General features: G+C 46.5%; 1 protein-coding gene across 1 annotated transcript in view; it reads right to left on the reverse strand.

Moving 5' to 3' along the window:
• Positions 1–22,494, reverse strand: part of LOC142589817 (uncharacterized) — a 228,045-nt gene that overhangs the window by 40,867 nt on the left and 164,684 nt on the right. Inside the window, exon 14 of the mRNA XM_075701397.1 lies at positions 17,504–17,664. Within this exon, the coding sequence (XP_075557512.1) occupies positions 17,504–17,664 (161 nt within the window). The remainder of the gene's footprint in view (positions 1–17,503; positions 17,665–22,494) is intronic.

Here is a 22,494-nt window from a genome sequence, read left to right on the forward strand (position 1 = left end):
ATGTCAATAAGAGGTTTTTTAATAAAGATTCTTGTGATGACAACTTGAGTTTTTCTTTGCTTAGTAACAGTGGCACTTCTTTGGTTTGTTGTCCCAAAAAGACCAGGGCTGTCCGACAATCTGTGTACACCAACATTCACTGGCTGTAATAGCAGCATCTCAAGCAGTCCGGGGCAGTCTGGGACAACAAGTGCATGCATGCATGACGAATATAAAGAAGAGCCAAAAATAGTACAAAGCACGTCCAGTAGATGTCAACGTGGATATCTATTTGATGTAATAATTAACTATTCAATGTTGTGGATATCTATTATACGTAATAAATATATCCACAGGAATGCTGTGGACCTCTATAAGGTGTTACATATATCTAGCCCTGACATTCCCACAACGTGCCACTTACATGTCCTGAATAAATTTACGATGATCCATAGTACAGCTATACAAAATTTTTTGGATAAATCTGAATATCTAATGGACATATTGAATGTCCAAGGTATACCATATTATCCACATCTAGTGTATGTATATGGCGATCTGGGTATTCACTAGGCCCCTTGAGCTGGCACAGAACTCTCACTGCATAAGTGAGGCACCATACAAAAGTACAAGCTGAAAAGCACCTAGCAGCTCCATATCTCAGTGGCTTTCTGATCCTAAGTTACACAGCCATTGCCAAGGGAACATGACTGGGAAGCTTGCTGACAGCCTTTATTCAGTAACAAAGTCGATTCTACCAAATTCTGCAGACACAACATTGAAGCTATATTCATGCCCACACAGAGTTCTGCATCTCACTTGGTTTTAAACACAGGTGCCATGCTTTTTGTGTAGCAGCAGCAAAGAATGAATCCAAAGGGGGGGAGGGGGCGAACGCATTTTCGACCAGAGGCCACATGTCCAAGAAATCCCACATCCCAACACACACCAAAGATTACACATCTGGTGCCCTTTATACCCGTGTAACACGGGCAGCGACAAACTCCTTTAGGATAAGGGAGCTCAAGACTTCCTAAGGGAGTTCAACCTCAAGAAAGTTGTGGTCGTGTGCCAATCACGAGGTTATAAACATAGCTGCCAGAGGCGCATTCAGAGGTGTTTTTTTTTTTTTTTTGTACAAGTACAAGAATGTAACTTCTAATTATGCTCGTAGCTATTATAATGAATGCTCCTTCCATAAGAATATTATTCAATGTATTTGATGCGAAAGACATGGATGGACCTCATAAAGAATCAAAGTGCGCTTGCTAAACATAGCATTGCTGACAGTGACATTAGCCACCCTGTGCTTATGTGTGGTTTCCTTTGCGGCACGGCTAGCCACCATAGCGTGGTGAGCAAGCTCAGCGTTCTGCTACCTGAACTGCTGCAAACTATACTCAAAACGTAACATTTTGTGCACAGTGACCTCGTGGGCTTTCCTTTTATTTTGTCTACTATGCCGTGGTGTCATTCATGAGTGGCCACACCGAACACTGCCCGACAAAAGCCACATTTACAGGAACCCGACACGAGCGAGTCGAGCCAGTAATCGAGCTGACCGAGTCTGGACAACGACAGCATACAGCGTCGGTCCGAGACATCAACGCACCCGAACTGGGGTTGCCGTTCCCCGCAGCCGTCTGCAGCAGCTCTATTTCGTGGGTCTTATCCCTAAGATGAGGTTGCATTGCACAGCACCTGGTCTTAGCCTTTAACATGATATTATTGCTGCTGCTGACGCATAAATAGCGATGTCCCAGTGTTCTCATGTATGTCTCGGCATGGTGAGCTGGACCCGTGCGCGTTCACATGCATGCTGCAAATGGGTCGGGCTGGTTCAACCTACCCCATGCAGTCGGGCTGACAGCGGGCTGACTTGATGCTTGTTCAGTCTGACCAGCTAGCGTTTACATAAACTCGACAGGCACATTCCAGCCTGACAAGCCGATTCAACCTGATTCTGTAGGGTTCGTGTAAACGCCGTGAAAGACGAGAAAAACATGGCGCCAAACGGCCTAGGTCGAGAGAGTATTGTGCAGCAGCAAACATAACTGTTGCTGAATTGTGCTTGAACTTTTATTTAATTCATGAGGAACATTCTTAACACACGCAACATTAATTTTAATGTAAACTATAATTAAATTATCTGCTTCACAACAACAAGTATGGGCAAGAGAATACTTTCTCCAGCCGCCAAGGGAGACTGCCCATCTCCCTTGACCAAAAGCTCCATTAAACTTACTCAGTGGAAGGGCGACCCATGTGACACCGAGTGCATCTCCCTCGAGATAAAGACGACGGAGTTAAAAGGAGTTTACGGTTGCCCGTATGACAGGGGTATTAGAGAACTTAAAGGGATAGTGAATAAAAAATTTGTCGCCGAGATTTCTGTCTCCATTGATAGCTGTCGCACCGAGAGCGACGAAAACAACACTCTTTCTGAGGAGAAGTGAGCGAAAAGTAATTATTTTAGTGAATATTTCTCAAATCACAGCGCCTACCGGCCTCCTCCGAAAGCTCTGGCAAAACCGGATATCACGTCACGCTTACCCACCTCGAGGCCCATTGCGAGCGATCGTCCACACTGAGCGCGCGAAGGGGCGAGTTGACGTTTGCAGCAACGCGCTTTCTTTGTTCGACCGTCCAACTCGTACCGCTTCCTCGTGTGAGCTGTTCGAAAACCTCGTCTTTGATCTCGTGGATTTGTGGTTTGATGTGTGGAGCAGCCGTGTCAACGCCGCAAAATGCCGAGGGTCTGCTGTGCGCATGTGAAAACGGCAGGCAGCGGTAGTCTTTTTCTCGCGTACTTGTTCACGCTGTAGTTTTGCGCACAGGTGCCGTTTGACCGTAATTTGTCATTTGTACAACGTTCTGAGCCAGATGTTTGACCAATTCTGCCAGAATGAATCGAAATCCGCATCGTCTGAAGCGACGGCTGACGAAAAAAAATTCGCCGACATGAGACTGGTGGCGCCATCTCGTGTGCACCAAGGGAAGGAGTGCTCGGCTGCGATGAAACAACGGGACGCTGAAACCGCTGCGCATGTACTCGTTCACTTCGTGAATAACAAGACGTTCCCTGCTTACAGAGGCGCATTTCAGTCACTGCACATGCCTGGCTCCAATCCTCACCCGTTGCTTCATCGCATCTATTCTCAAAACAGCTACTTGCGCGCATCAAGCACCTGCCGTGCGAGAGTCGGCAGCCGACTGTTATGCTCACGCCGCCGGCCACACCTGCTCCGATGGCATAGGTACAGGGAGGTCTACACGCGTCAGTATCTTCAACGATTTCTACGTTTTTTTTTCAACAGTGTGTACTCACGGCACCTGTATTGTGCATTGATGGCTTTCATGTTTTACGCGCTAGCAGCTACCCATCCAAGCGGGCGGAGCAAGCCGCTTTGCGCAGAACGCAGAATAAATTCCTTACGTCGCCTGACATTGCATAGCCTGAGGCATAAGCGTCCTTGCTCTGTTGAAACCAAACACGGCAAAGCGTTTGCGTGAGTGAATCACGCTGGGCGCACCGCCTCGGATGCAACACTGTCAATGAGGCACGCACCTCTCGTCTCGCTAACTCATTCGTGACAGGTGCGAGCTTGCGATCCGAGCCGCAGGAACCGCGTTTAAATCTGGTTTCCACCTATGATGCCGCCCCTGATCTCTCGAGGCGAACGCGTCTACATGGAATGCACAGTGTAAACACCACTTTGCTGGTCCAGACTCTCTCGGCCCCGCGGAGGGGGACTGCTGCGGCGGGTCGTCGTCAATTTCGCTTGACGACGCGGACGGATCGTAGGCATGCGCCTTTATCGTTCGTGGTCGTTCAGTAGGCCGCTCATCCAAGTCGGAGTCATAAGTTCCGCTCATGCTATCGCTCTCACTAGGACTTTGCATTTTGCACTGCGCAGCGCGAGGAAAACAAAACTGCGCAGCCGGCCAGCTCGCTCCGCGGCTGCTGAGGGTAGGTGTGACGTCAGATCCGCCGGCTTGTTGTCGGGAGCGCTTTGCGAGTTACGCGGTGGCCGCTCATACAGAGTCAAAAATAAAGCCATCCGCTCAAAAGTAACCCGAATAATGACTATATACTATAGCAATCGTGTCTTAGGAATGCAATTGTGGGGTTTTCTCTATATTCTCCGATTTTTATTCTGTATCCCTTTAAGAGAAGGTGAAACTTTGAGCCATTTTCTCAAAACTATTTCTTTGCCTTTCTGCTCAGTTTCTGGAGCCAATTTCTTTGTTACCATTTAGCTTATTTTGACAGTTTTTTTGTCATGCTGCTTGGGCTACAGTACAGGTCATGACAGTCTTGCTTTTTTTATCTTCACTTTTTATAACTTTATGATGTGGCTATTTCTTCACCCCAAAGTGAGCTTTCTGCAAAGGTAACACAAAAAATGACACCCCAAAAAATTTATTGTGAAAAGAAAAAAAAAAGCAAGACTGTCATGACCTTCAGCATGCATTTAGCTAAGCCATCAACAAGCCTTCCATTGTGTTTTTTTGAGCTCCTCAGGCTCTCCAGAAAATTCAAGGGAGAAAAATTCTGCTCAATAATATGTTCTCAAGGTATCACTCTGAAACTTTCATGAAAGTGTGCTGTTATCGCCTGCCTGTGTGCGGCGTGTAACATCACGACAGATAGCGGGACGACCACTGCGAGTGCCAAGCTACTTGTAACATGTGACGTCCCCAGTGTGTATATTATTGGCCAGCACAATAAACAGGGGACTTTTCCTTTCGTCACCTGGAGCGCGGCTCGTCGATTGTTCCTTCCGACATGCATACGCGTCGCGCTCGTATGCCGTGTCACCACATGGTGTCAAAAGTGGGCGGTGGTCAACTATTTCACTGAGGCCGTGGACGACAGCATTTAAAATTAAATTATGGGGTTTTACGTGCCAAAACCACTTTCTGATTATGAGGCACGCCGTAGTGGAGGACTCCGGAAATTTCGACCACCTGGGGTTCTTTAACGTGTACCTAAATCTAAGTACACGGGTGTTTTCGCATTTCGCCCTCACCGAAATGCGGCCGCCATGGCCGGGATTCAATCCCGCGATCTCGTGCTCAGCAGCCTAACACCATAGCCACTGAGCAACCACGGCGGGTGGCAGCATTTCCAGAAAATGGCAAACAAGCCCGCAACGGTAATCCCCGGGCTCCAGCAGCCACCACCACTGGACTTTGACAAAATGTCAGAGTGGCCGGCGTGGATCGACCACTTCGATGACTACCGCTTCGCCACAGCTCTCAATGAACGTTCGGGAGAGGCCCAGGTACGCACGCTACTTTACACAATGGGACGCCAAGCCCGCGAAGTCTTTGCTACATTTGAGCTGACCGACGATGAAGCAAAAAGTTATGATGTCGTCAAGCAGAAGTTCGACAGTCATTTCGTCAAAGAGCGTAACATTGTTTATGAAAGTGCCTGCTTTCACAGACGCCAGCAATGGCCAGAAGAGTTGGTGGATCAGTTCGCAACCGCACTTCACGTGCTGGCGGACCGCTGCGACTTTGAGGATATGAAGAAGAGACTCATCCGGGACAGGTTTGTCGTCGGGCTCCGGGACGTGCAACTATCCGAGGCCTTGCAGATGGATCTGCAGCTGACATTGGCTACGGCGCTGGCCAAGGCTCACCTCAAGGAAACCGTGCGTCAGCAGCAGCAGCAGAGCCTTTGACCGGAGGGTGTACGCGTCGGGAGCCCGCCAGAACTTCAGGACCAAGGCGCCATCGTGGACGCCGTAGGCCATCAGAAACGCCCGCAGCACAAAGAGGGACGGTGCCCCTACTGCGTCGGCGACGCGAACCCGAGGGCGACGTGCCCAGCCAAAGCTTCCAAGTGCCACTATTGTGGTAACAAAGGACATTTTGCGAAAGCCTGCCTTAAGAAAGTTGGGTCAGCGCAAAGAAAGGTACGCGTCTCGGCTGTCGAACATGGTACCGGAGAAACTTTCATTGGCGCGATTGACGCGGCCGGGAAAGCGCGCTATGTGCAGGTTCTGATAAACTCTGTGCCTATCCTTGCTAAAGTTGATTCGGGTGCAGAAGTGTCGGTTCTACCTTCTATATTTCCAGGATTGCCCACCCACCCTGGATAACGCAGACGTGGTACTCCAGGGGGCTGGCGGGAACAAGCTCAATGTCCTAGGCGAATTTGTCGCAGAGATTGCGTGGAAACAGAGGACTGTCCGACAAACGTGCTATGTCGTTAGCCCTCTTCGCGACGTTCTTCTCGGGCTGCCAGCCTTAGAGGCTTTAGGTATCGTTAAATCTGCCGACTCGCTTACTGCAGACAAGCAACGGTATGAGACACTTTTTCCGCGCATGAGTCGTAGTCTAGGCACTATCCCAGGAGAATACACAATCAGGTTACAACCGGGCGCAATTCCACATGCCATAACCGCTCCGCGGCGAGTGCCGATTCCGCTCATGGAAAAGCTAAAGCACGAAATCGAGAGACTCGTGCGCATGGGAATAATTAGAAAGGTAGACGGCCCCACGGATTGGTGCACAGGAATAGTCCTGGTAACGAAACAGTCGGGGGAACTGAGAGTATGCGTCGACCTCACAAAGTTAAACAAGTGCGTCGTTCGCGAACGCTTCACACTACCTACGGTCGATCAAGCATTAGGCTCTCTGGCGGGTGCGAAATCAAGTCTGACTAAGTAGGGACTCTGAAGAACTAACTACATTCTTGACTCCATTCGGGAGGTACTGTTTTACCAGACTACCGTTCGGAATTACGTCCGCTCCGGAGTATTTCCAGAAAAGGATGTCCGAAATCCTATGTGGCCTGCCAGGTGTTGTCAACGTCATGGATGACATCTTAGTGTTTGGTAATACGAAAGCCCAGCATGACGAACGTTTAGCTGATGTTATGTCACACCTAGCTAGCACAAACGTGACTCTGAACAAAAAAAAGTGCCTGTTTGGCGTTAAAAAACTGAGATTTTTGGGCCATATTCTGAATTAGAACGGAATTGAGCCTGATCCAGTGAAGGACAGCGCTATTAAGAATCTAAACGCACCGAAAAATGTCACCGAACTGAGAAGCTTGCTCGGCATGGCCAATCACCTAGGTCGCTTTTTGCCTCACCTGGCGCAAACTACCGCTCCGATGCGTGCTCTTTTGCACAAAGATAGCGAATGGGTCTGGGGGTGTGACCAAGCAAAAGCGCTGAACGAGCTGAAAGAGTTAATTTGTTCTGCGCAGTGTATGGCCATGTACAATGCAACGCTTCCTACCATCCTTTCAGCAGACGCATCCTCTTTCGGACTGGGAGCTGTTCTTTTTCAAACGCAGAAAAACGGTCACTGTAGACCAATAGCTTTCGAGTCTCGTTCTCTCACTAACACAGAACAGCGATACTCCCAGATAGAAAAAGAAGCGCTAGCGCTGACGTGGGCAGCCGAAAGATTTGACGAGTACATCCATGGCCTAAATGTTACCTTTGAAACTGATCACAAGCCTTTAGTGTCTTTACTGGGCCAGATGGCTATAGATGATATGCCCCCGCGAATTCAACGCTTCCGGCTACGCCTAATGCGCTATCTTTTCACGGTCTAGTACATTCCTGGCAAATCGCTAGTCACAGCCGACACCCTTTCGCGATCCCCTGTAGCAGTCAGTGATTCTGAAAAAGGCTTGAGTGTGTCAGCTATCACAGTATGCTCTAAGGCGTGTTTGCTTGGCTTGGAAATGGGGGACAATTTTTTATCCAGAGTGAGAGAATGTCAAATTAATGATCCCGTTTGCAAACACCTGCGCAGACTGTGTAAAACCAATTGGCCAAGGAAACCGCATTTTCCTTCTTTCCTCATGCCTTACTGGCAAGATAGAGCATGCCTTAGCATAATTGATGGTCTCTTGTTGAAAGGAACAAGACTGGTAATCCCACAGTCTATAAGAACGGAAGTGCTGTGTAGACTACATGATGGGCACCAGGGTATCGTGCGTTGTCGAAATGTTGCTAAAGGTTCTGTCTGGTGGCCAGGATTGAGCACCGATCTGGCACAGTTCGTGAATCAGTGCACTGTTTGCGCACAACATGCCCAGCAACTAGCCGAGCCCATGATAGCAACCGCAACACCATCGTTTCCTTGGGAGAGAGTGGGAGTAGATCTGTGCGTAATCAACGGCCAGGCATATCTTGTCGCCGTGGATTATCTTTCACGTTACCCTGAGGTAGCCATTCCTCCTTCCACAAAGTCGGGAACGGTCATTGATAGACTGAAAAGTATTTTTCTTGGCATGTAATCCCTGAGTGTGTGGTGACCGACAACGGTCCTCAGTTCGTGGCAACTTAGTTTGAACAGTTCGCTATGTCCTTCGGGTTTCGCCATGTCACCGCGAGTCCGAGGCACCCGCAGGGCAACGGGGAAGTAGAGCGAATGGTTGAGACGGTTAAGCACCACCTTCTAAAGTCTAAAGACCCTTATCTGGCATTGTTGGCTTACACGGCGACGCCCGGCATTCTTGGGGTCAGTCCTGCGGAAATACTTATGGGTAGGCGACTGAGGACAAGAGTCCCAATGCTACCACGTCATCGAAATCCGGGAAAAAGCAGCCCGAAAGTCGTGGCCAGAGACCAGACGGTGAGACGGCGGTAATGCCGCTACTACAACCGACGCCATCGGGCCAGACGGCTTCCCGAGCTAGAAGCAGGTGACTTGGTCTGGGTGACAGACATGCAATCCAAGGCCACAGTCCTCGCACGAGCACCGAAACCGCGGTCATAGGTAGTGCGAACAGATGACGGCATTTACCTCCGCCAAAACAGGAGAAAGCTTAACCGTCTCCCAAAAGAAAGGGCGCACATGGAAACTTACGAATTTCCAGAAACCGCGGAGCAGCCGAGCGCGGCACAATTGGCTCATAGCCCAGATGGCACGACCGCAACAGATCCAGCGGGGCCTCCAACTCGCGCTGTGGCCAGTGGTGTCCCCACTCCCACTGTAACACGGTTTGGTAGACTGGTGAAGAAACCCATCCGACTGGGCTTTCATGAGTAGTGCTTTGGTGTTTAGTGTTTTTCTAGTACAAAATATGTTCTCTGTCTTGAATTTCCAAATGTTCCTGTGTGGTGAAGAAATCCATACGACTTGACTTTGAGTGGTTTGCTGTTTTGTTTTTTCTGGTATAACATATTCTCTACCATGTATGCGCGAATGTTCCTGTGCTTGAAAAAGAGGGATATGCTGTTATCACCTGCCTGTGTGCGGCGTGTAACGTCATGAGAGATAGCTGGACGACCACTGTGAGCCAAGCTACTTGTAACATGCGACGTCCCCAGAGTGTATATTATCGGCCAGCAGAATAAACAGGGGACTTTTTCTTTCGTCACCTGGAGCGCGGCTCATCGACTGTTCCTTCCGACATGCATACGCGTCACGCTCGTATGCCATGTCACCACAGAAAGCATCAAGGAGACATTCTAAACATTTGTGCAAATTTTCATCAAAATTCATGAAGAAATAAGGGAGTTCATTTTCAAAGTCACATTCCCTCTTAATTCATACTGCAACTACAGCTACTTGTCTTACACTTCGTAAGATGAAGAGTTAGGAAGATACTTGCATTGTAATCGTGCTCAAGAGGTTGGAAACTATTTGATTGGTGTGAAACTCCCTGCAAAAAAACTCACTAAACTGTCTTCAGGTATCAAAGCTTTATATAGCAACCACAAGAGGAATCAATATAGCAAACACAAGAGGAATCAATGAGAGGAGTTTCGGTACAGCTGGTTACATTTTTCAAGAGCAGAAGACGTGCCAAGAGGCAGAGTCATCTGCAATATTTTGTTGCTCCAAAAAATTATGTAGGTTTTCAACCGTGGTCACTGATGCGCCCCTTCTCACTGCCTGTACGTCAACATTGGGGACACTAAAGGCAAATACTAAGTCAACGTGGTGGGCTGTTAAAATACCATTCCAGAAACCTCGCAGCGCTTGTTCTGTGCCAGGAAAAGACTTCGTTTACAAGAAAATGCGTCTGGAGGGTCCGCATACCTTTAGTGCAATTAAAATCGTACGCCCCTTAGCAGGGGAGTGGTGACACATATGCCATCACCACCCTTTACTGCTGTCGGGAATAAAAGAGCGCACGACACACGGCGCTATGGTTTTCTACGCAAAACTCTAATGCGCAGCCATGGAGAAGCCGAGCCAAGACAGAGCGTTGCATTCACCTCTGCAGATGTTTTTGGTCAAGTGGCATGGACCGTTCGGGAATCCCGCAACATCACATGGACGTGGCATTGGATGCAACTTGCAGTTAGTGCAAGTTTCATCAGCCAGAAAAACCAATATAGTACTATGCAATAACGAAACTTCTGAAACGCTAAAGCGCAGGCAGCTCCAGAGCGGAGAAAACAAAACCTTTCAACAGGCCATGTCGTTGCTAAGGGTAATGTCAATGAGTTCTTTTTTTAAAAATCAAGAAGAACCGGAGAAGAAGCACCTCATTTTGTCTTATGAAGCAATACTATGATCTTTCTATTGCGAGTGGTTGAGTACTAGTGACAGAATTATAATGAGGAGTGCCTTCTTCATCGAGGTAGTACTTGAATGACCTGGAGGAGTCTAATCATGTCTTGCATTAACCTTAATTTCTCGAATACTAAAGCTGTGTTCGCGATATTGTCTTGAGACAGGCCCATATCGAGTGCTACGCGCAGTGACTCCAGTTACGTACAAAATTGCCCCAGTCAGTACCAGTGCCGCATTTGCCCCGAATTCCACTGAAGTTGTGCATGTCGCACGCCTCAAACCATATTACTCTCCTGTTATCACCAGTATTTAGACGCACCGGGACGGTGCTTCTGTTGCCGGGGATAATGATACATGCATACTGCATGTTTCTTGTGGCCGATGCACGCGGGCACCCCAATGAAGATGACGAACGCTCTTTGGCTCTCGAGCTGTCAGCTGAACTGGCCAGCGCTCTAGCTACGCCTTGTAAATATACTTTGTAAATAGTCTCCAGTCTTAATCCTTTGTTCGCGTAACAATATTGACGCCTTAGATGTTCTTAAGCACACATCTATCACTTTAGCTTGACTTAATATTTGCCTCTAGTGTCCCTTTATTGGAAAAAAACAAAACAAAAACAGAACTTAATTTAAACTTTCAACAAATTCTTAAGTACCTAAATAAAGTGGTAGCAAATAAATTCTGTAAAGTTCATTTACTTTTCTGTGTGTTAAGGCACAGTGCAACTCCCTACTGGTTTCCATTATTTTTCTTCATAATTTGTTCAAGCAAGTTGAATATTCTACAGTAGCTTATCGCACAATTAGTTCAATTAATTAAATTTAGATTTTCAAGTGTCCATTGTTCTGAAATACTTTAAGCCTATGTGGATGCTGCAAAATTTCTCAACATTGGTGAGAGGGATGTGAAAAAGGAAACGGAATGCAGAAAATGTTATTGTCCGCGTGCTATTTTCACAGTCAAAGGAGGAACAGCAATCTTCGCAAGCTATTTTCACAAGTGGCTCCACCCATGTGCTCATAGCCTTGTATACGTTTTTCTAGCACTAGGTGGGTTCCCTGCGAATGTACTACCTGAATAAAAAAGCAGATCATAATCTAATCTTAAGAGAAAAAAAAGAAAAGGTATGTTGCCTATGTTCCAAATGCACTGTACTGAAACAAAAGTAGGCCGAGTCCAAATTTACACATATTGCAAAACAAGGATGCTTTTAACTAGCTGACTGAAATATGGACACTATTACAATCAATTATTACAGGCAAAAGCAGCCTCAAAGAACACCCACAAAAGAAAGGAACACTGACAAACATGGACAATCGTCAGTCAGTGTTCCTTTCTTTTGTGGGTGTTTCCTAACGCTGTTGTTATGCCTGCAATAAGTAACCAACTCGCCCAGGAACACGTTTTACTGCATTACAATCAAGCTAAAAAAGCAACAAAAATGGCATGATCCATGTGAAAATATGACTGCACATGAATGTTAGACTTGTGTATCAGCACTTTCTGTTTAATGAAAAAAAGTTTCTAGTGGCTTCGTATTATGGTATTCCGGAAAGCCAATACACCAGCGTACTTAAATTTACATTCGCACCAAATTTACAGGCTTGAGTTCCATCATTGGACATCACAATGATTATATGAGATTCAAAAGTGAGATGAAATGGCTGGTGGTGTAAGTATTCACCTATGCCTTCGCTATAGTATATTTATTGCTGCACAACTGTAGTACGGCCGTTGATATCACACTTTAAAGCACGAGCATAGTGATAAACGGATGTACTTTTCTATATCTTCCTCCCTATATGTAAGCAGGTGTTGTGCCACACGTGGTGGCTTTTAACTGTCCATTGTGTGTGTGTGTGTGTTTACAAACCAAATATCCCAATAATCTGTGCATGTTCGGCTAGCAATGAAATGGAATGAAATTAAACGTGTTGCAGTTTGTACTGTACTTTCTGTGACTGCTATTGCTTCTGCAGCATGATTGGGGTTTTGTGGAAATTTCCCATTGCAAAGCTCAGCTGGTGACAACTTAAGAGAGACAGCACATCACTTCGCGGTGCTCGGTTACTAGTAAGCGGCATTGCCAATTTATGAAGTAGTAGGCTCTTTCTCCTGTGTTTCGCGTAACTAGAGTGGTACGCCTGAGAACACGAGACCAATGGCACATAGTTTGCAGTCATCTTGAGTTACCCAGACAATTTCCTGAAGTAAAATTACTTCACTAACAGCCAAGTTTAATTATGCAAAACTTCAAATATCCGTTTTAGGGCAAAAGTCATACTTGAAAAAAAGAAAAAGCAATGGGTAAATATTTAAAGTTTCTAATACGAATTGAATATTACAGTCTAACTATGGATATTCAAAATAACTACAGTAAAATCTCGTCCATACGTAAAAAAAAAAAAAAAAAACATGAGAAAAATGTACTAACCGGGAAAACATACGATTTGAAGCGACCAAAAAATCTGACAGACTCAACTATTGTTGACATCTACGTAATGCGAAGCGTTGCATGAATCGTTGTGGCACGAAACACCGATGCACGTCAAGCTGGTGGTGCTCCACCAGCCCGAGATGTGTTTTGTTGTTTTCCTATTACTTGACGTTTTAAGAGGGCGACAGTAAACCGAAACAGAATTGAACTGGTTGGCGACGCCAGATGTCGTCGAAGCGAAACATGATGCCCACATCGCGCCACCTGCAGCAGGGAACGTTGGCGTGTTTGGAGTATCGTCTACCGTATTTACACGATTTTAAGTCGACCCCTTTTTTAAAATTTGAAAGTCTGAAGTTGGGGGGTCGACTTACAGTCGAAACCAAAACATGGCCCCGCCAAAAAAAAAGCGATACCAACGAGAGCTACAACGTAGTTACAATTTTATGTTTGCTCTATGGTCCTACCCGTATCTTTTCGCTATCCCGCGTGTTTGTTTGCTTTTCGGAAGGGTTTTTCAACATTTTTGAGAGTCTTACAGTGCATGCAACACTCATGGGGGGTGTCGATAGTTGATGGAAGCGCTGCTGTTCCCATTTACGGCGGCACCCTTAGAACGGCGGCGCTTGCGGGGAGTATCGGTAGTTCATGGAAGAGCAGACACCGTTCGCGGGTTTCTCTTTCTCTGTTTAAAGGCATTGGCATTGGTTTGACAAACTTTTTGACGCGCTCCACTTGACTGCCGGCTACGTGCTACTTCTATGCTTCCCCAGTCGTCATGAGTGCTGCAGGCCCACTAATCTTTCGGCACTCGTTCACAGCAGCGTTCAAGAGGGCTGCCATCCTTTATGCCGAAGAAACAAATCACTGCGCTGCGGGCCACAATTTCGATGTTTCTAAACGGGTGGTGCGAGAGTGGCGACTGCAGCGAAGCGAAATTTTCACCCTGTGGCGGCAAGTGAGAAATTTCCCACGTGCCGAAGTCTGGACGCTTTCCGGAGCTGTAGGCTAAGCTTGCGACAGCATCGCTGAAATGCGTGATCGGTCCCTGCCAGTGAAGTGTGACGTGGTCATGAAACAAGCCCGGACCTTTGCCTTAATTTTAAGGTTCTGCTCCGCTGTGAGTACGAGTGGCTGGCGGCAGAAGACTGCGAAATTACGCCAACCGGACCTGTCAAAAGAGCCTCCCTGACGGCTGCATGTGGTTGGGTGCATTTGGCGTGGGCTGCTGTTCTGCAAGATGTCCTGGTGCGGTCGTTTGCCAAATTTGGAATTTCGCTGGACCACAACGCGCTGTGGGACCGCAGCAACGATGACGATGGCAGCACTAGTGAAGACGAGTAGTCCAGTGACCATGTCAGCTACTAATAAATTTTCGTTATCGAATGCGCCCTCGTTTTTTTTTTTTTTTTCTTTTCCGGTCAAGCGATATGGGGGGGTCGACTTACATTCGAGTCGACTTACAATCGTGTAAATACGGTACTTGAAGCCTGCAGTATGCTACCAATGGCACTACACACCATGCACTGCAAAACAGATAGGTGAAGATACATATCGCAATAGGTTTGGTGGCGATAGCTATGAATGCGGCGTGCAATGACCCGGGAGGAGATTTGCTGGTACTGAAATAAGCAACAGTGTGCGCCGTAATTTTGATGTGAGACGGGCATGTATATACTTGGCCTCTTTGATTTCCTGAGTAGTGCCAGCCCGCTGGTAGCCAAATGGCAGCCAGCTAGTTCTGGTCCTGAGAGGAAGTCACATATGCTGGGATCCCAAGACAACCCAAAGCTGCCCGAGGTTTGTAAAATCGAATGCCGGGGCAGCTGCCCGCAGTATAAAAGTAAACATGCTATCAGCTGTGCACCTGGCATAGTCGGACCATTTATGCATTGTCAGCTTGATGATATATAGTTGCATTCAGGGATGCAATCACTTTCGCTAGATATCGCGTGACTTGGCACAAAACGCATGCTGTCCCAACTTCACTTTGCACATCGCAACAACGGCCTCCGATGCGTCCGATGCCAAGACGCGAAATCACGCATAGTGCTTGTATCCCGGAAAATGATCACTCGAAGATGCCTGCTCAAAGCGATCACTTCGCTCACTGGTGACATTGATGAGTTGGCGCTGTGTCATCACTTGACAAGATGTGAAAAAGGCTCGATTTCAGTGTTTGTTTCAGCTGGTGGTGCTTCTCTATTGACCCTAAGAAGCTGGGGATGCAGCTGGCACATGAAAATGCTTGCCACCTGTGACCAGCAAGAAGTTTCACACGAAAAACAATGTTGGTCGCGATCATGAGACCAATAAGCTAATGTATGTGTCTATTACTCAACCAGTGCATTCCTAATATCAAAGGCCTGCAGTTAGAATAAGTACCGGTTTTGAGCTGCCACCCAAGCATACGATGGAGAGACAGAGAGAACATGGACTAGCTGCGGCGTCTTCACTAACTGCAGAAAAAGGAGATATCGCCGCATATATATGCGAGATATGTGAACACCACCAGAGAAAGATGAACCAAAAATGCACCGCAATGTGTGTGAATGAGCGCCGACAAGTTGTGTGGTACACGACGCAAATAACATGCACGCACGAGAGCACGGTGCGCTGTTCAATGCCGGGAAGCCTTCACGACACACAGACACACACACACACACACACACACACACACACACACACACACACACACACACACACACACACACACACACACACACACACACACACACACCTGCGCGCGCTTCTAATGCCTCACCGCCGCTTGCATCGCACCGTCTTGCAATGCGGAACGCTGCGTTAAAACCTAAGAAGATTACATAGAAGTAAAGAAATCAAAAGATGACAGTAGCCAGTTGGCTGAGCGAGGTAAAGTCCTCGAGCGCCCCCCGTTGCAATCTGTCAAGTACCCATAAATACAACGGTGAGTGCTCATTGCCTCTTTTAGTCGTCTGCTAGCCAGAGAAATTCCATAGAGCAGCCAGACCAAAATCTGCTTGGCTGGTTCTGGTAGCCCACAGGTAGCCAGAACCGCCCAGCCCGACTTATATGAACGCCCGGCGAAAGTGTGTGGCCCGGTGGGTGGAGCAACCCGAGAAGAATGAAGGCACTAGGTCTGGCTCGGGCAGCCCGTGGGTAGGCAGAAGTGAAAAATCGAAGCAACCCACTGTTCTAGATCGCGCACACCTAGTGCCTTTTCTTGTTCACGTGGGATCTAACAGCTGAAAAATGTGTACGATCACAGTCTGCACCAGGGAACGGCGGCACGTTTCAGTTATTGCCTATTTAAGCGTGCTCTACGCTTGTGACGGCACCACACGCTGTGAAACAGATAGGCGAAGATGCTTATCACAATAGGATTAGCGGTGATAGCTGTGATCACAATGCACAATGCACACCTATGCACAAATTCCTCGTCCCCATACTTAGTAGAAAGCTTAAGATTAGGGGACGCAAATGGCTTGCATACGATAGAACTAGGGGCCATGGTACTGCACATGGTACTGCGCATGTACAGACCGCTACGTCAGGGTCTGCACAAGCCGATTGCGTCCCCTAACCTAAAACTCTCCAACAAAAGCTGCATTTGATTGCTTCCTACATATGGAGCGTACAACTAATAATCACTTACTGGAGCTTGTGGTTTGCTGGCACAAGATCCAATAAGTGATTATTAGCTTCAAAAATTGCACTTTCTTGCAAGCTGTTACGAATGGACCACAAAAGCATGAATTGCTAAATTGATTTGCAATAAAAAAAATTATTTGCTAAACCACCTAGCAACCATCTCTGCTCATTCTAGGTCCTTTCGATGTACTTTAATATGGTGCTTAGAAGGGCAATGGCTTGGCTAGTTGGTTTTTGATAATGTTAAGTGGTGCAGCGCAAAGCAGGATCGAGGGGCACAAACAGGACGAGGCCAAGCACTTAATAATTAATATGGTACCTACAATAATCATGGTGATACAGTTTGGTAACAATATTTGGTTCAGGATAGCCTTCTCTGGAGGTTTTCATCAATGCGTTCCTTGCACTTGCAGCTCAACCGTGCTACCTTTTTAGCAAATTAATACTGGCTTGCTGTCATTTTATAAGTGGCAGTGTCGCTATTGTGGTTTCAAATAATGACTACTAATGGGAGACTTATATAACTGCCGATATGAAGAAGCGCTTCTAGCTGGGGAGTAATTTTTATCAGTGTTATGAAAACAGTGGTAGCTGCAAGATAAATGACATAATGCTTCTTACATTCAACTTAAGAATGTGTTAACCTGTTGCAGCAGTGCTCTTATCAACATGTAACTTGCACAATGAAGTTTTATAATCATGCGACCTTCCAGTTGTATAAAATTGACTTTGACACTTATATAAATTTTAGTAGTTTTCTGAATGCTTATATATTACTTGATGAGTTTCAGATAACCCCAAAGTTTGCACAATGCTTTGTATGACTGTCCCAAAACAGCCTTGTTCAAAAGCATTTGTTTAAACAATATATAGCAGAATCTCGGAAAGCTATACGTAAGTTAGAGAGTAAAAGAAAAAGAAAAAAGAAAGCATTTAAGCATAACATACCTGAGCAATGTCCATAGATGAGAAGGTCAAGTGAAATCCACCGATGCCTGTTCCATTAAAAGTCCACGAGCGGGTGCTATTCAGGGGATATTGGTTAGGGAACATTGGAGACTTGAAGGAGTAGCTAACTCCTGGAACCAACTTCGGAGCAAAGCTTGAACCTGCAGGTTAAGAAATAAGAAACTTTAACAAATTAGACTGAACAGATTTCCAAGCAACCTGCTCGAATAAGTTTTTTCAAGAGGGGAGGAAGGTAGTGAGGGGATAAAAATAAGAGAGGAAGGAAGGATGGAAAGAAAAGGAAGTGCCAAACTACCATTTTTTATCTTGTTCCAATATACGCAGACTGCAATAACATATGCGAAACGCTGCATAACTGGCAAATTTTTTTGAGTATGCCACAAAGGGTCAGGAACAAAAACACCTATAGTGGACACCATCGTATTTACTCAAATCTAGGCCAGCAATAATCCTAGGTAGACCGCCAAAATTAGGAAGCCACAAAGAGGGAGGGGGAAGACTTTCCTTGGTTGTAAGCCAAACAAAAAAGGCATTTAACTGTGAAATGAACATGCATTTTATGCTTTATGATGTTCGTTGCATGCTGTGGGCATTAAGGTGCCTTCCCGTGCCCCGTCCCCCACCTTGCGTGTTGCGCTTAGCTCAATCTATGGGAACCGTTGCTCCAGTGGCAACATCGCAGACACGGCTAGCATGCTGCAGCTAATTTCTAACGTAAACCGTGCTTATCCCTCCCGGCATCGAGTCACCGCGTTAAATACGTCTCAGGGACGTGCGCCAATTGGCCTCCCAAGTCGCGGCTCCCAGGTGCCCCCCCCACCCGAGCACTCTTCTATTGAGCACTTCATCGCCGTGGGAGATGCTCACAGGCCTGCAACAAGTCGGTTACATGAGACCTTTGCTCTCGTGACACTTTGTTTTCCTGCTTGGTGCAATGACCTAGTGCAATGACCGCACATACTCTTATCTGCCTTGGGGTGAGCCTTTACTCGTAAGTGTCGTGACTGTCGCAGTGCAATCTCATCCGAAAGCCTTCTCTGCGCTGGGTCGGAGAGACGAACCGTAATGTAGCGCCTCTGTGCATTGTGTAGTGGAGGAGCGTCGTGCCCATTTCTGATCATAGCTTGTAGTGTCCCACGCAACCCATCTCTGCAAAGCACAGGCAACATTCACTTGTTGTCTTCACTGCCATCATTGGCCTTTTGTTCCATAGTTTCCGTCAACAGCACACGCTCTTGTCACTGAAATGGCACCTGTGCTGGGCTCAAAGGTTTGACTCTTTTTCTTTTATTGTAATACAATGATATTTCACTTAAAGGGCCCCTCACCAGGTCTGGCTTGATTGAACTGACAAGCGCAGAGCATACGATGCGTGATAGCGATCGCATATACAAAGTATTACAGAACTAGGCGCCACGGAAAGATCTGAAATTTCAAACCTAACGCAGTTTTCTTTTGTCCTCACGGCCGCCACACTCCATACCGGAGGATGACGTACTTGTGTCCCTGTGCCTACATACTCGAGTCTGCAGTGTGACTTCGCTTGTGGTGACACGCGACTTCGAGAATTATTTAAGACAACATCTGCTATTTGCGCAATATGTTACTTCAATAGATGAATTAAAGCTTAGAGAAAATATTAACACACACAAACCGAATGTCTGCATTTTTTTGTTTTACTTCGCACCGCAGCAAGACAGATCCACTTCCGTTTCGTCTGCTTGTTTGCATGATGTGCAGTCGCGCACGCAATCAACGAAACTATGTCATTTTCTACCGTGTTCCAGTACAGGATCATGCTCTGTGATCCACTTGTGCCTGCCTCAGTATTTGTGTAGCACTAACTTATACCGCTAGTCAGGTGTCCTTGTGCACAGCATACAAAATTGTGTGCTGTGTGAAACAAGACAATCGCAACAGCACGTGCACGACGCCAGCAGCAGAAGTGTGCCATGCCGCAAAAAAAGCGAGCAGAAGAAAAAAATTAAGGCGGGGCCCATGACATATGGGTCATGCGATTCTCAAGCTCTGGTATGGGAGAACGCAGGGAAGGAATTTCGCTTGAGAAGGCTAAACGAGGCGAGTGGAGCTCGCCTGCTGAAATCATGGGTTTGCATCACTGAAATATTTAATCTGGGCTATTAATGAGCTGATTCGAAAAATTTTTGTGGCAGAATGCTCCCTAGAGGACACGTAACAACTTTGCTCCCTAGAGGACACGTAACAACTTCCAGCGTATAACCAAAACTTGCATTGGGCCTGGTGAGGGGCCCTTTAAAGGCAGTGGTATAGTGACATAATGAATATGGGCATTTCACAAGGCCAAGCAGCACGATCAAAGACAGCAGCCCAGATCAACAAAATGCTATGTTCCAGCAAAACAGCACAGGCCAGCCCAACAGCTGTAATCATGTCCTCCAAGATTGGGCCGCCCGATATTGGAAGCTAGATATTGGAGACTAGGCTATGATATAACACCTAGAATACTGTGGCCATGAGGAGACTTAAGCCATTGGATGCTGGGTGTTTTTCAGAAGTGCAAAGAATTCAATTTCCTGTTAACCCTTTCAGGGTCAATGATGTAAATATATGGCGTTGCAAACAAGTCCAAAATGGTCGCTGCCGCATATTTACGGCGCCATCTGTATATTTAAAAAGCGCGCATATTTCCTAATGTTTTTGTTCCTGGCACGTACTGCCACTACACGGGAACACAGAGAATTTTTTTCTCGTGCCTCCCTCTCTCGGTTTCCACTGCACGATGTTTACTCCGGCGCATCTATATTGTCGCAGTAAAACGCGGACAGTAGACAGAGAGACGATTTTCAAGAACTGCAGGACAACTTGTTCAAAACAAACAGGCCAGAGACATGTCTTCTTCGTCCTTGCCGAATCTCACTGACCCACTAGATGAAGTCCGTTAATGTCCCTATCTTCGTTGTTCTCTGCATAGAATACACGTGTCAATATACTACAAAAAAATTCAAACAGCGTTAGACGAAAGGACCAGAAAGAGGAGGAGACAAACACGGCGCTGAACTGAACCTCCTCTTTCTGGTCCTGCCGTCTAGCGCTGTTTGAATTTTATTGTTACCATGGAACACCAACTCGCCCAATCCGCTGCCCTTCTCAATATACTACCACTAGTGCGTTGGCGCGAGCGCGGATAGGCAGCAGTTAGTTTGGGTTTTGGTCCGTGGGAAGCGTCGGCTTCTTACGCCTGCAAAACTGATGGCTATCTAGTTACTAATAGCTCAAAGGGTGACCACCTGTTACTCACTCATTTATTGCTCACAGGGGTGCGCATATGAAGGATGCCGCCATGCATGCGTTTCCCCCCCCCCCCCTTTTTTTTTGAAACTCGCGAAAACTAATTGGCTCTGGTCGGTGATATGATGAAGATTAGCAGAAGCTTGTCACACGTTTCGCTTTCTTGATGGGTACACAACCACAGTTTTCTGGAGTGCATTCACCTATGCAGTTCGATTATGCTACGGACGTAAATATTAGTGTTAGAGCAGGAACATTTGACACTTGCGAAATATTCTCGCTTGCGCATTTTCTAAGCTTTGAACTATGCGTATAACGATGCATCAAATTTGCAGTTCTTATCAGTTTATTTCCTTTTTTTGTTATTGCTACTTATGAGTAAACAGTAAATATTTTTTTCTCACTTTACAGTCACCCTAGAAAAATTACAGTAAATTTTTTTCAAAATAGGTCTATCAGAACAATTGGAATCTGCAATAAACGAAAAATCGACCTTGAAATGGTTAAATAACACACTAAGAGGCTTTAAATTCAAATGCTATTTATGAATGATTGAAAACATTTGACAAATTTTTATATCTGATATTTTACACAAAAGTTGGAACTTATACTAATTATTAATTTTAGTTAGAATAACTAATGTTCCTCAGGCAACATGGCATTTTCGTCTACGTCATCATCCCTTGAAGAATCTCGTAATGAACATCAAAGTTCTGAATTAGAGTTCATAAGAAGTTACTAAATCTCCACATCATTAAAAGAACATGTAGGCACTTTAGGCCAGTTCGCCATGTAAAAAATTAGATATGCGAGCAACCCTGGTAACCTTTATCATGCTGTCTAATAAGAACAAAACCTACCATAAAATTCCAGTTTACAGGGATACTGGAAGTGGCCAAGAAAGTTTCGGAGCAGTTCTGGAAGCAGCTAAATCCGCACTTCCGCAAATTTCCGCACGAGCCTAAATCTCCATTGCCGTACCTCCATCGGCATTTCAAAATGGCCGCCTCATAAGCGCTTCAAGCCCAACTGCCATAGCTTCTTCCATGGGCTGTAGTACAGTGAAACCTCGTTAAACCATAGTTGGCCGGAGCTCAGAAAAAGTACGTACTAAACAGTAGTACTGCTTAACCAAAATAGCATGAGCTCGCCCACTTACCTGTCAAAAACGGAACTCGGAGGGAGTGCGACGAAAGGGGAAGAAAGCTGCAGTATTTATTCACCTCGCGGGACAAAAGTGTTATTTTCGTTTGATGCCGCAGCAGCCTAACAGCGACGACCGTGGCCTCAAACTTACTGAAGCTGTGAGCCAGCTTTACAGCCAGTCCCCTCTTCTTGGCAAACACTCGCATGGCAAATTCCTCGTTGGCATTGCATATTGTCCTACACAGGCGCGGTAGCGCTGCAGATGTCGCAGGGTGCCATTTCATTTTCATTGCGGGATGCTGCTCTCATCACGACGATTGCATTCATGAGGATGACGTAACGCGCAGCTTCTGCCACTGTCGTGCCTGAATCGCCTGTGCAGTCGCTTTCCATGTTGTCCTCATTACTGTCACTAGCGACATTTAGGCAACAGAGGCAACGATGGCGAAAAGTCGAACCTTGAAGCCGACATCTCCGCAGTCGCAGCAGCGCTGCTGAGCAACTTTTTCGCATTACAAATGCCACACACTGTAGCCAACAGTAGGTCTCTGTCA

This window comes from Dermacentor variabilis, chromosome 1 (genome assembly GCF_050947875.1).
Source record: "Dermacentor variabilis isolate Ectoservices chromosome 1, ASM5094787v1, whole genome shotgun sequence".
NCBI classification, from domain to species: domain Eukaryota; kingdom Metazoa; phylum Arthropoda; class Arachnida; order Ixodida; family Ixodidae; genus Dermacentor; species Dermacentor variabilis.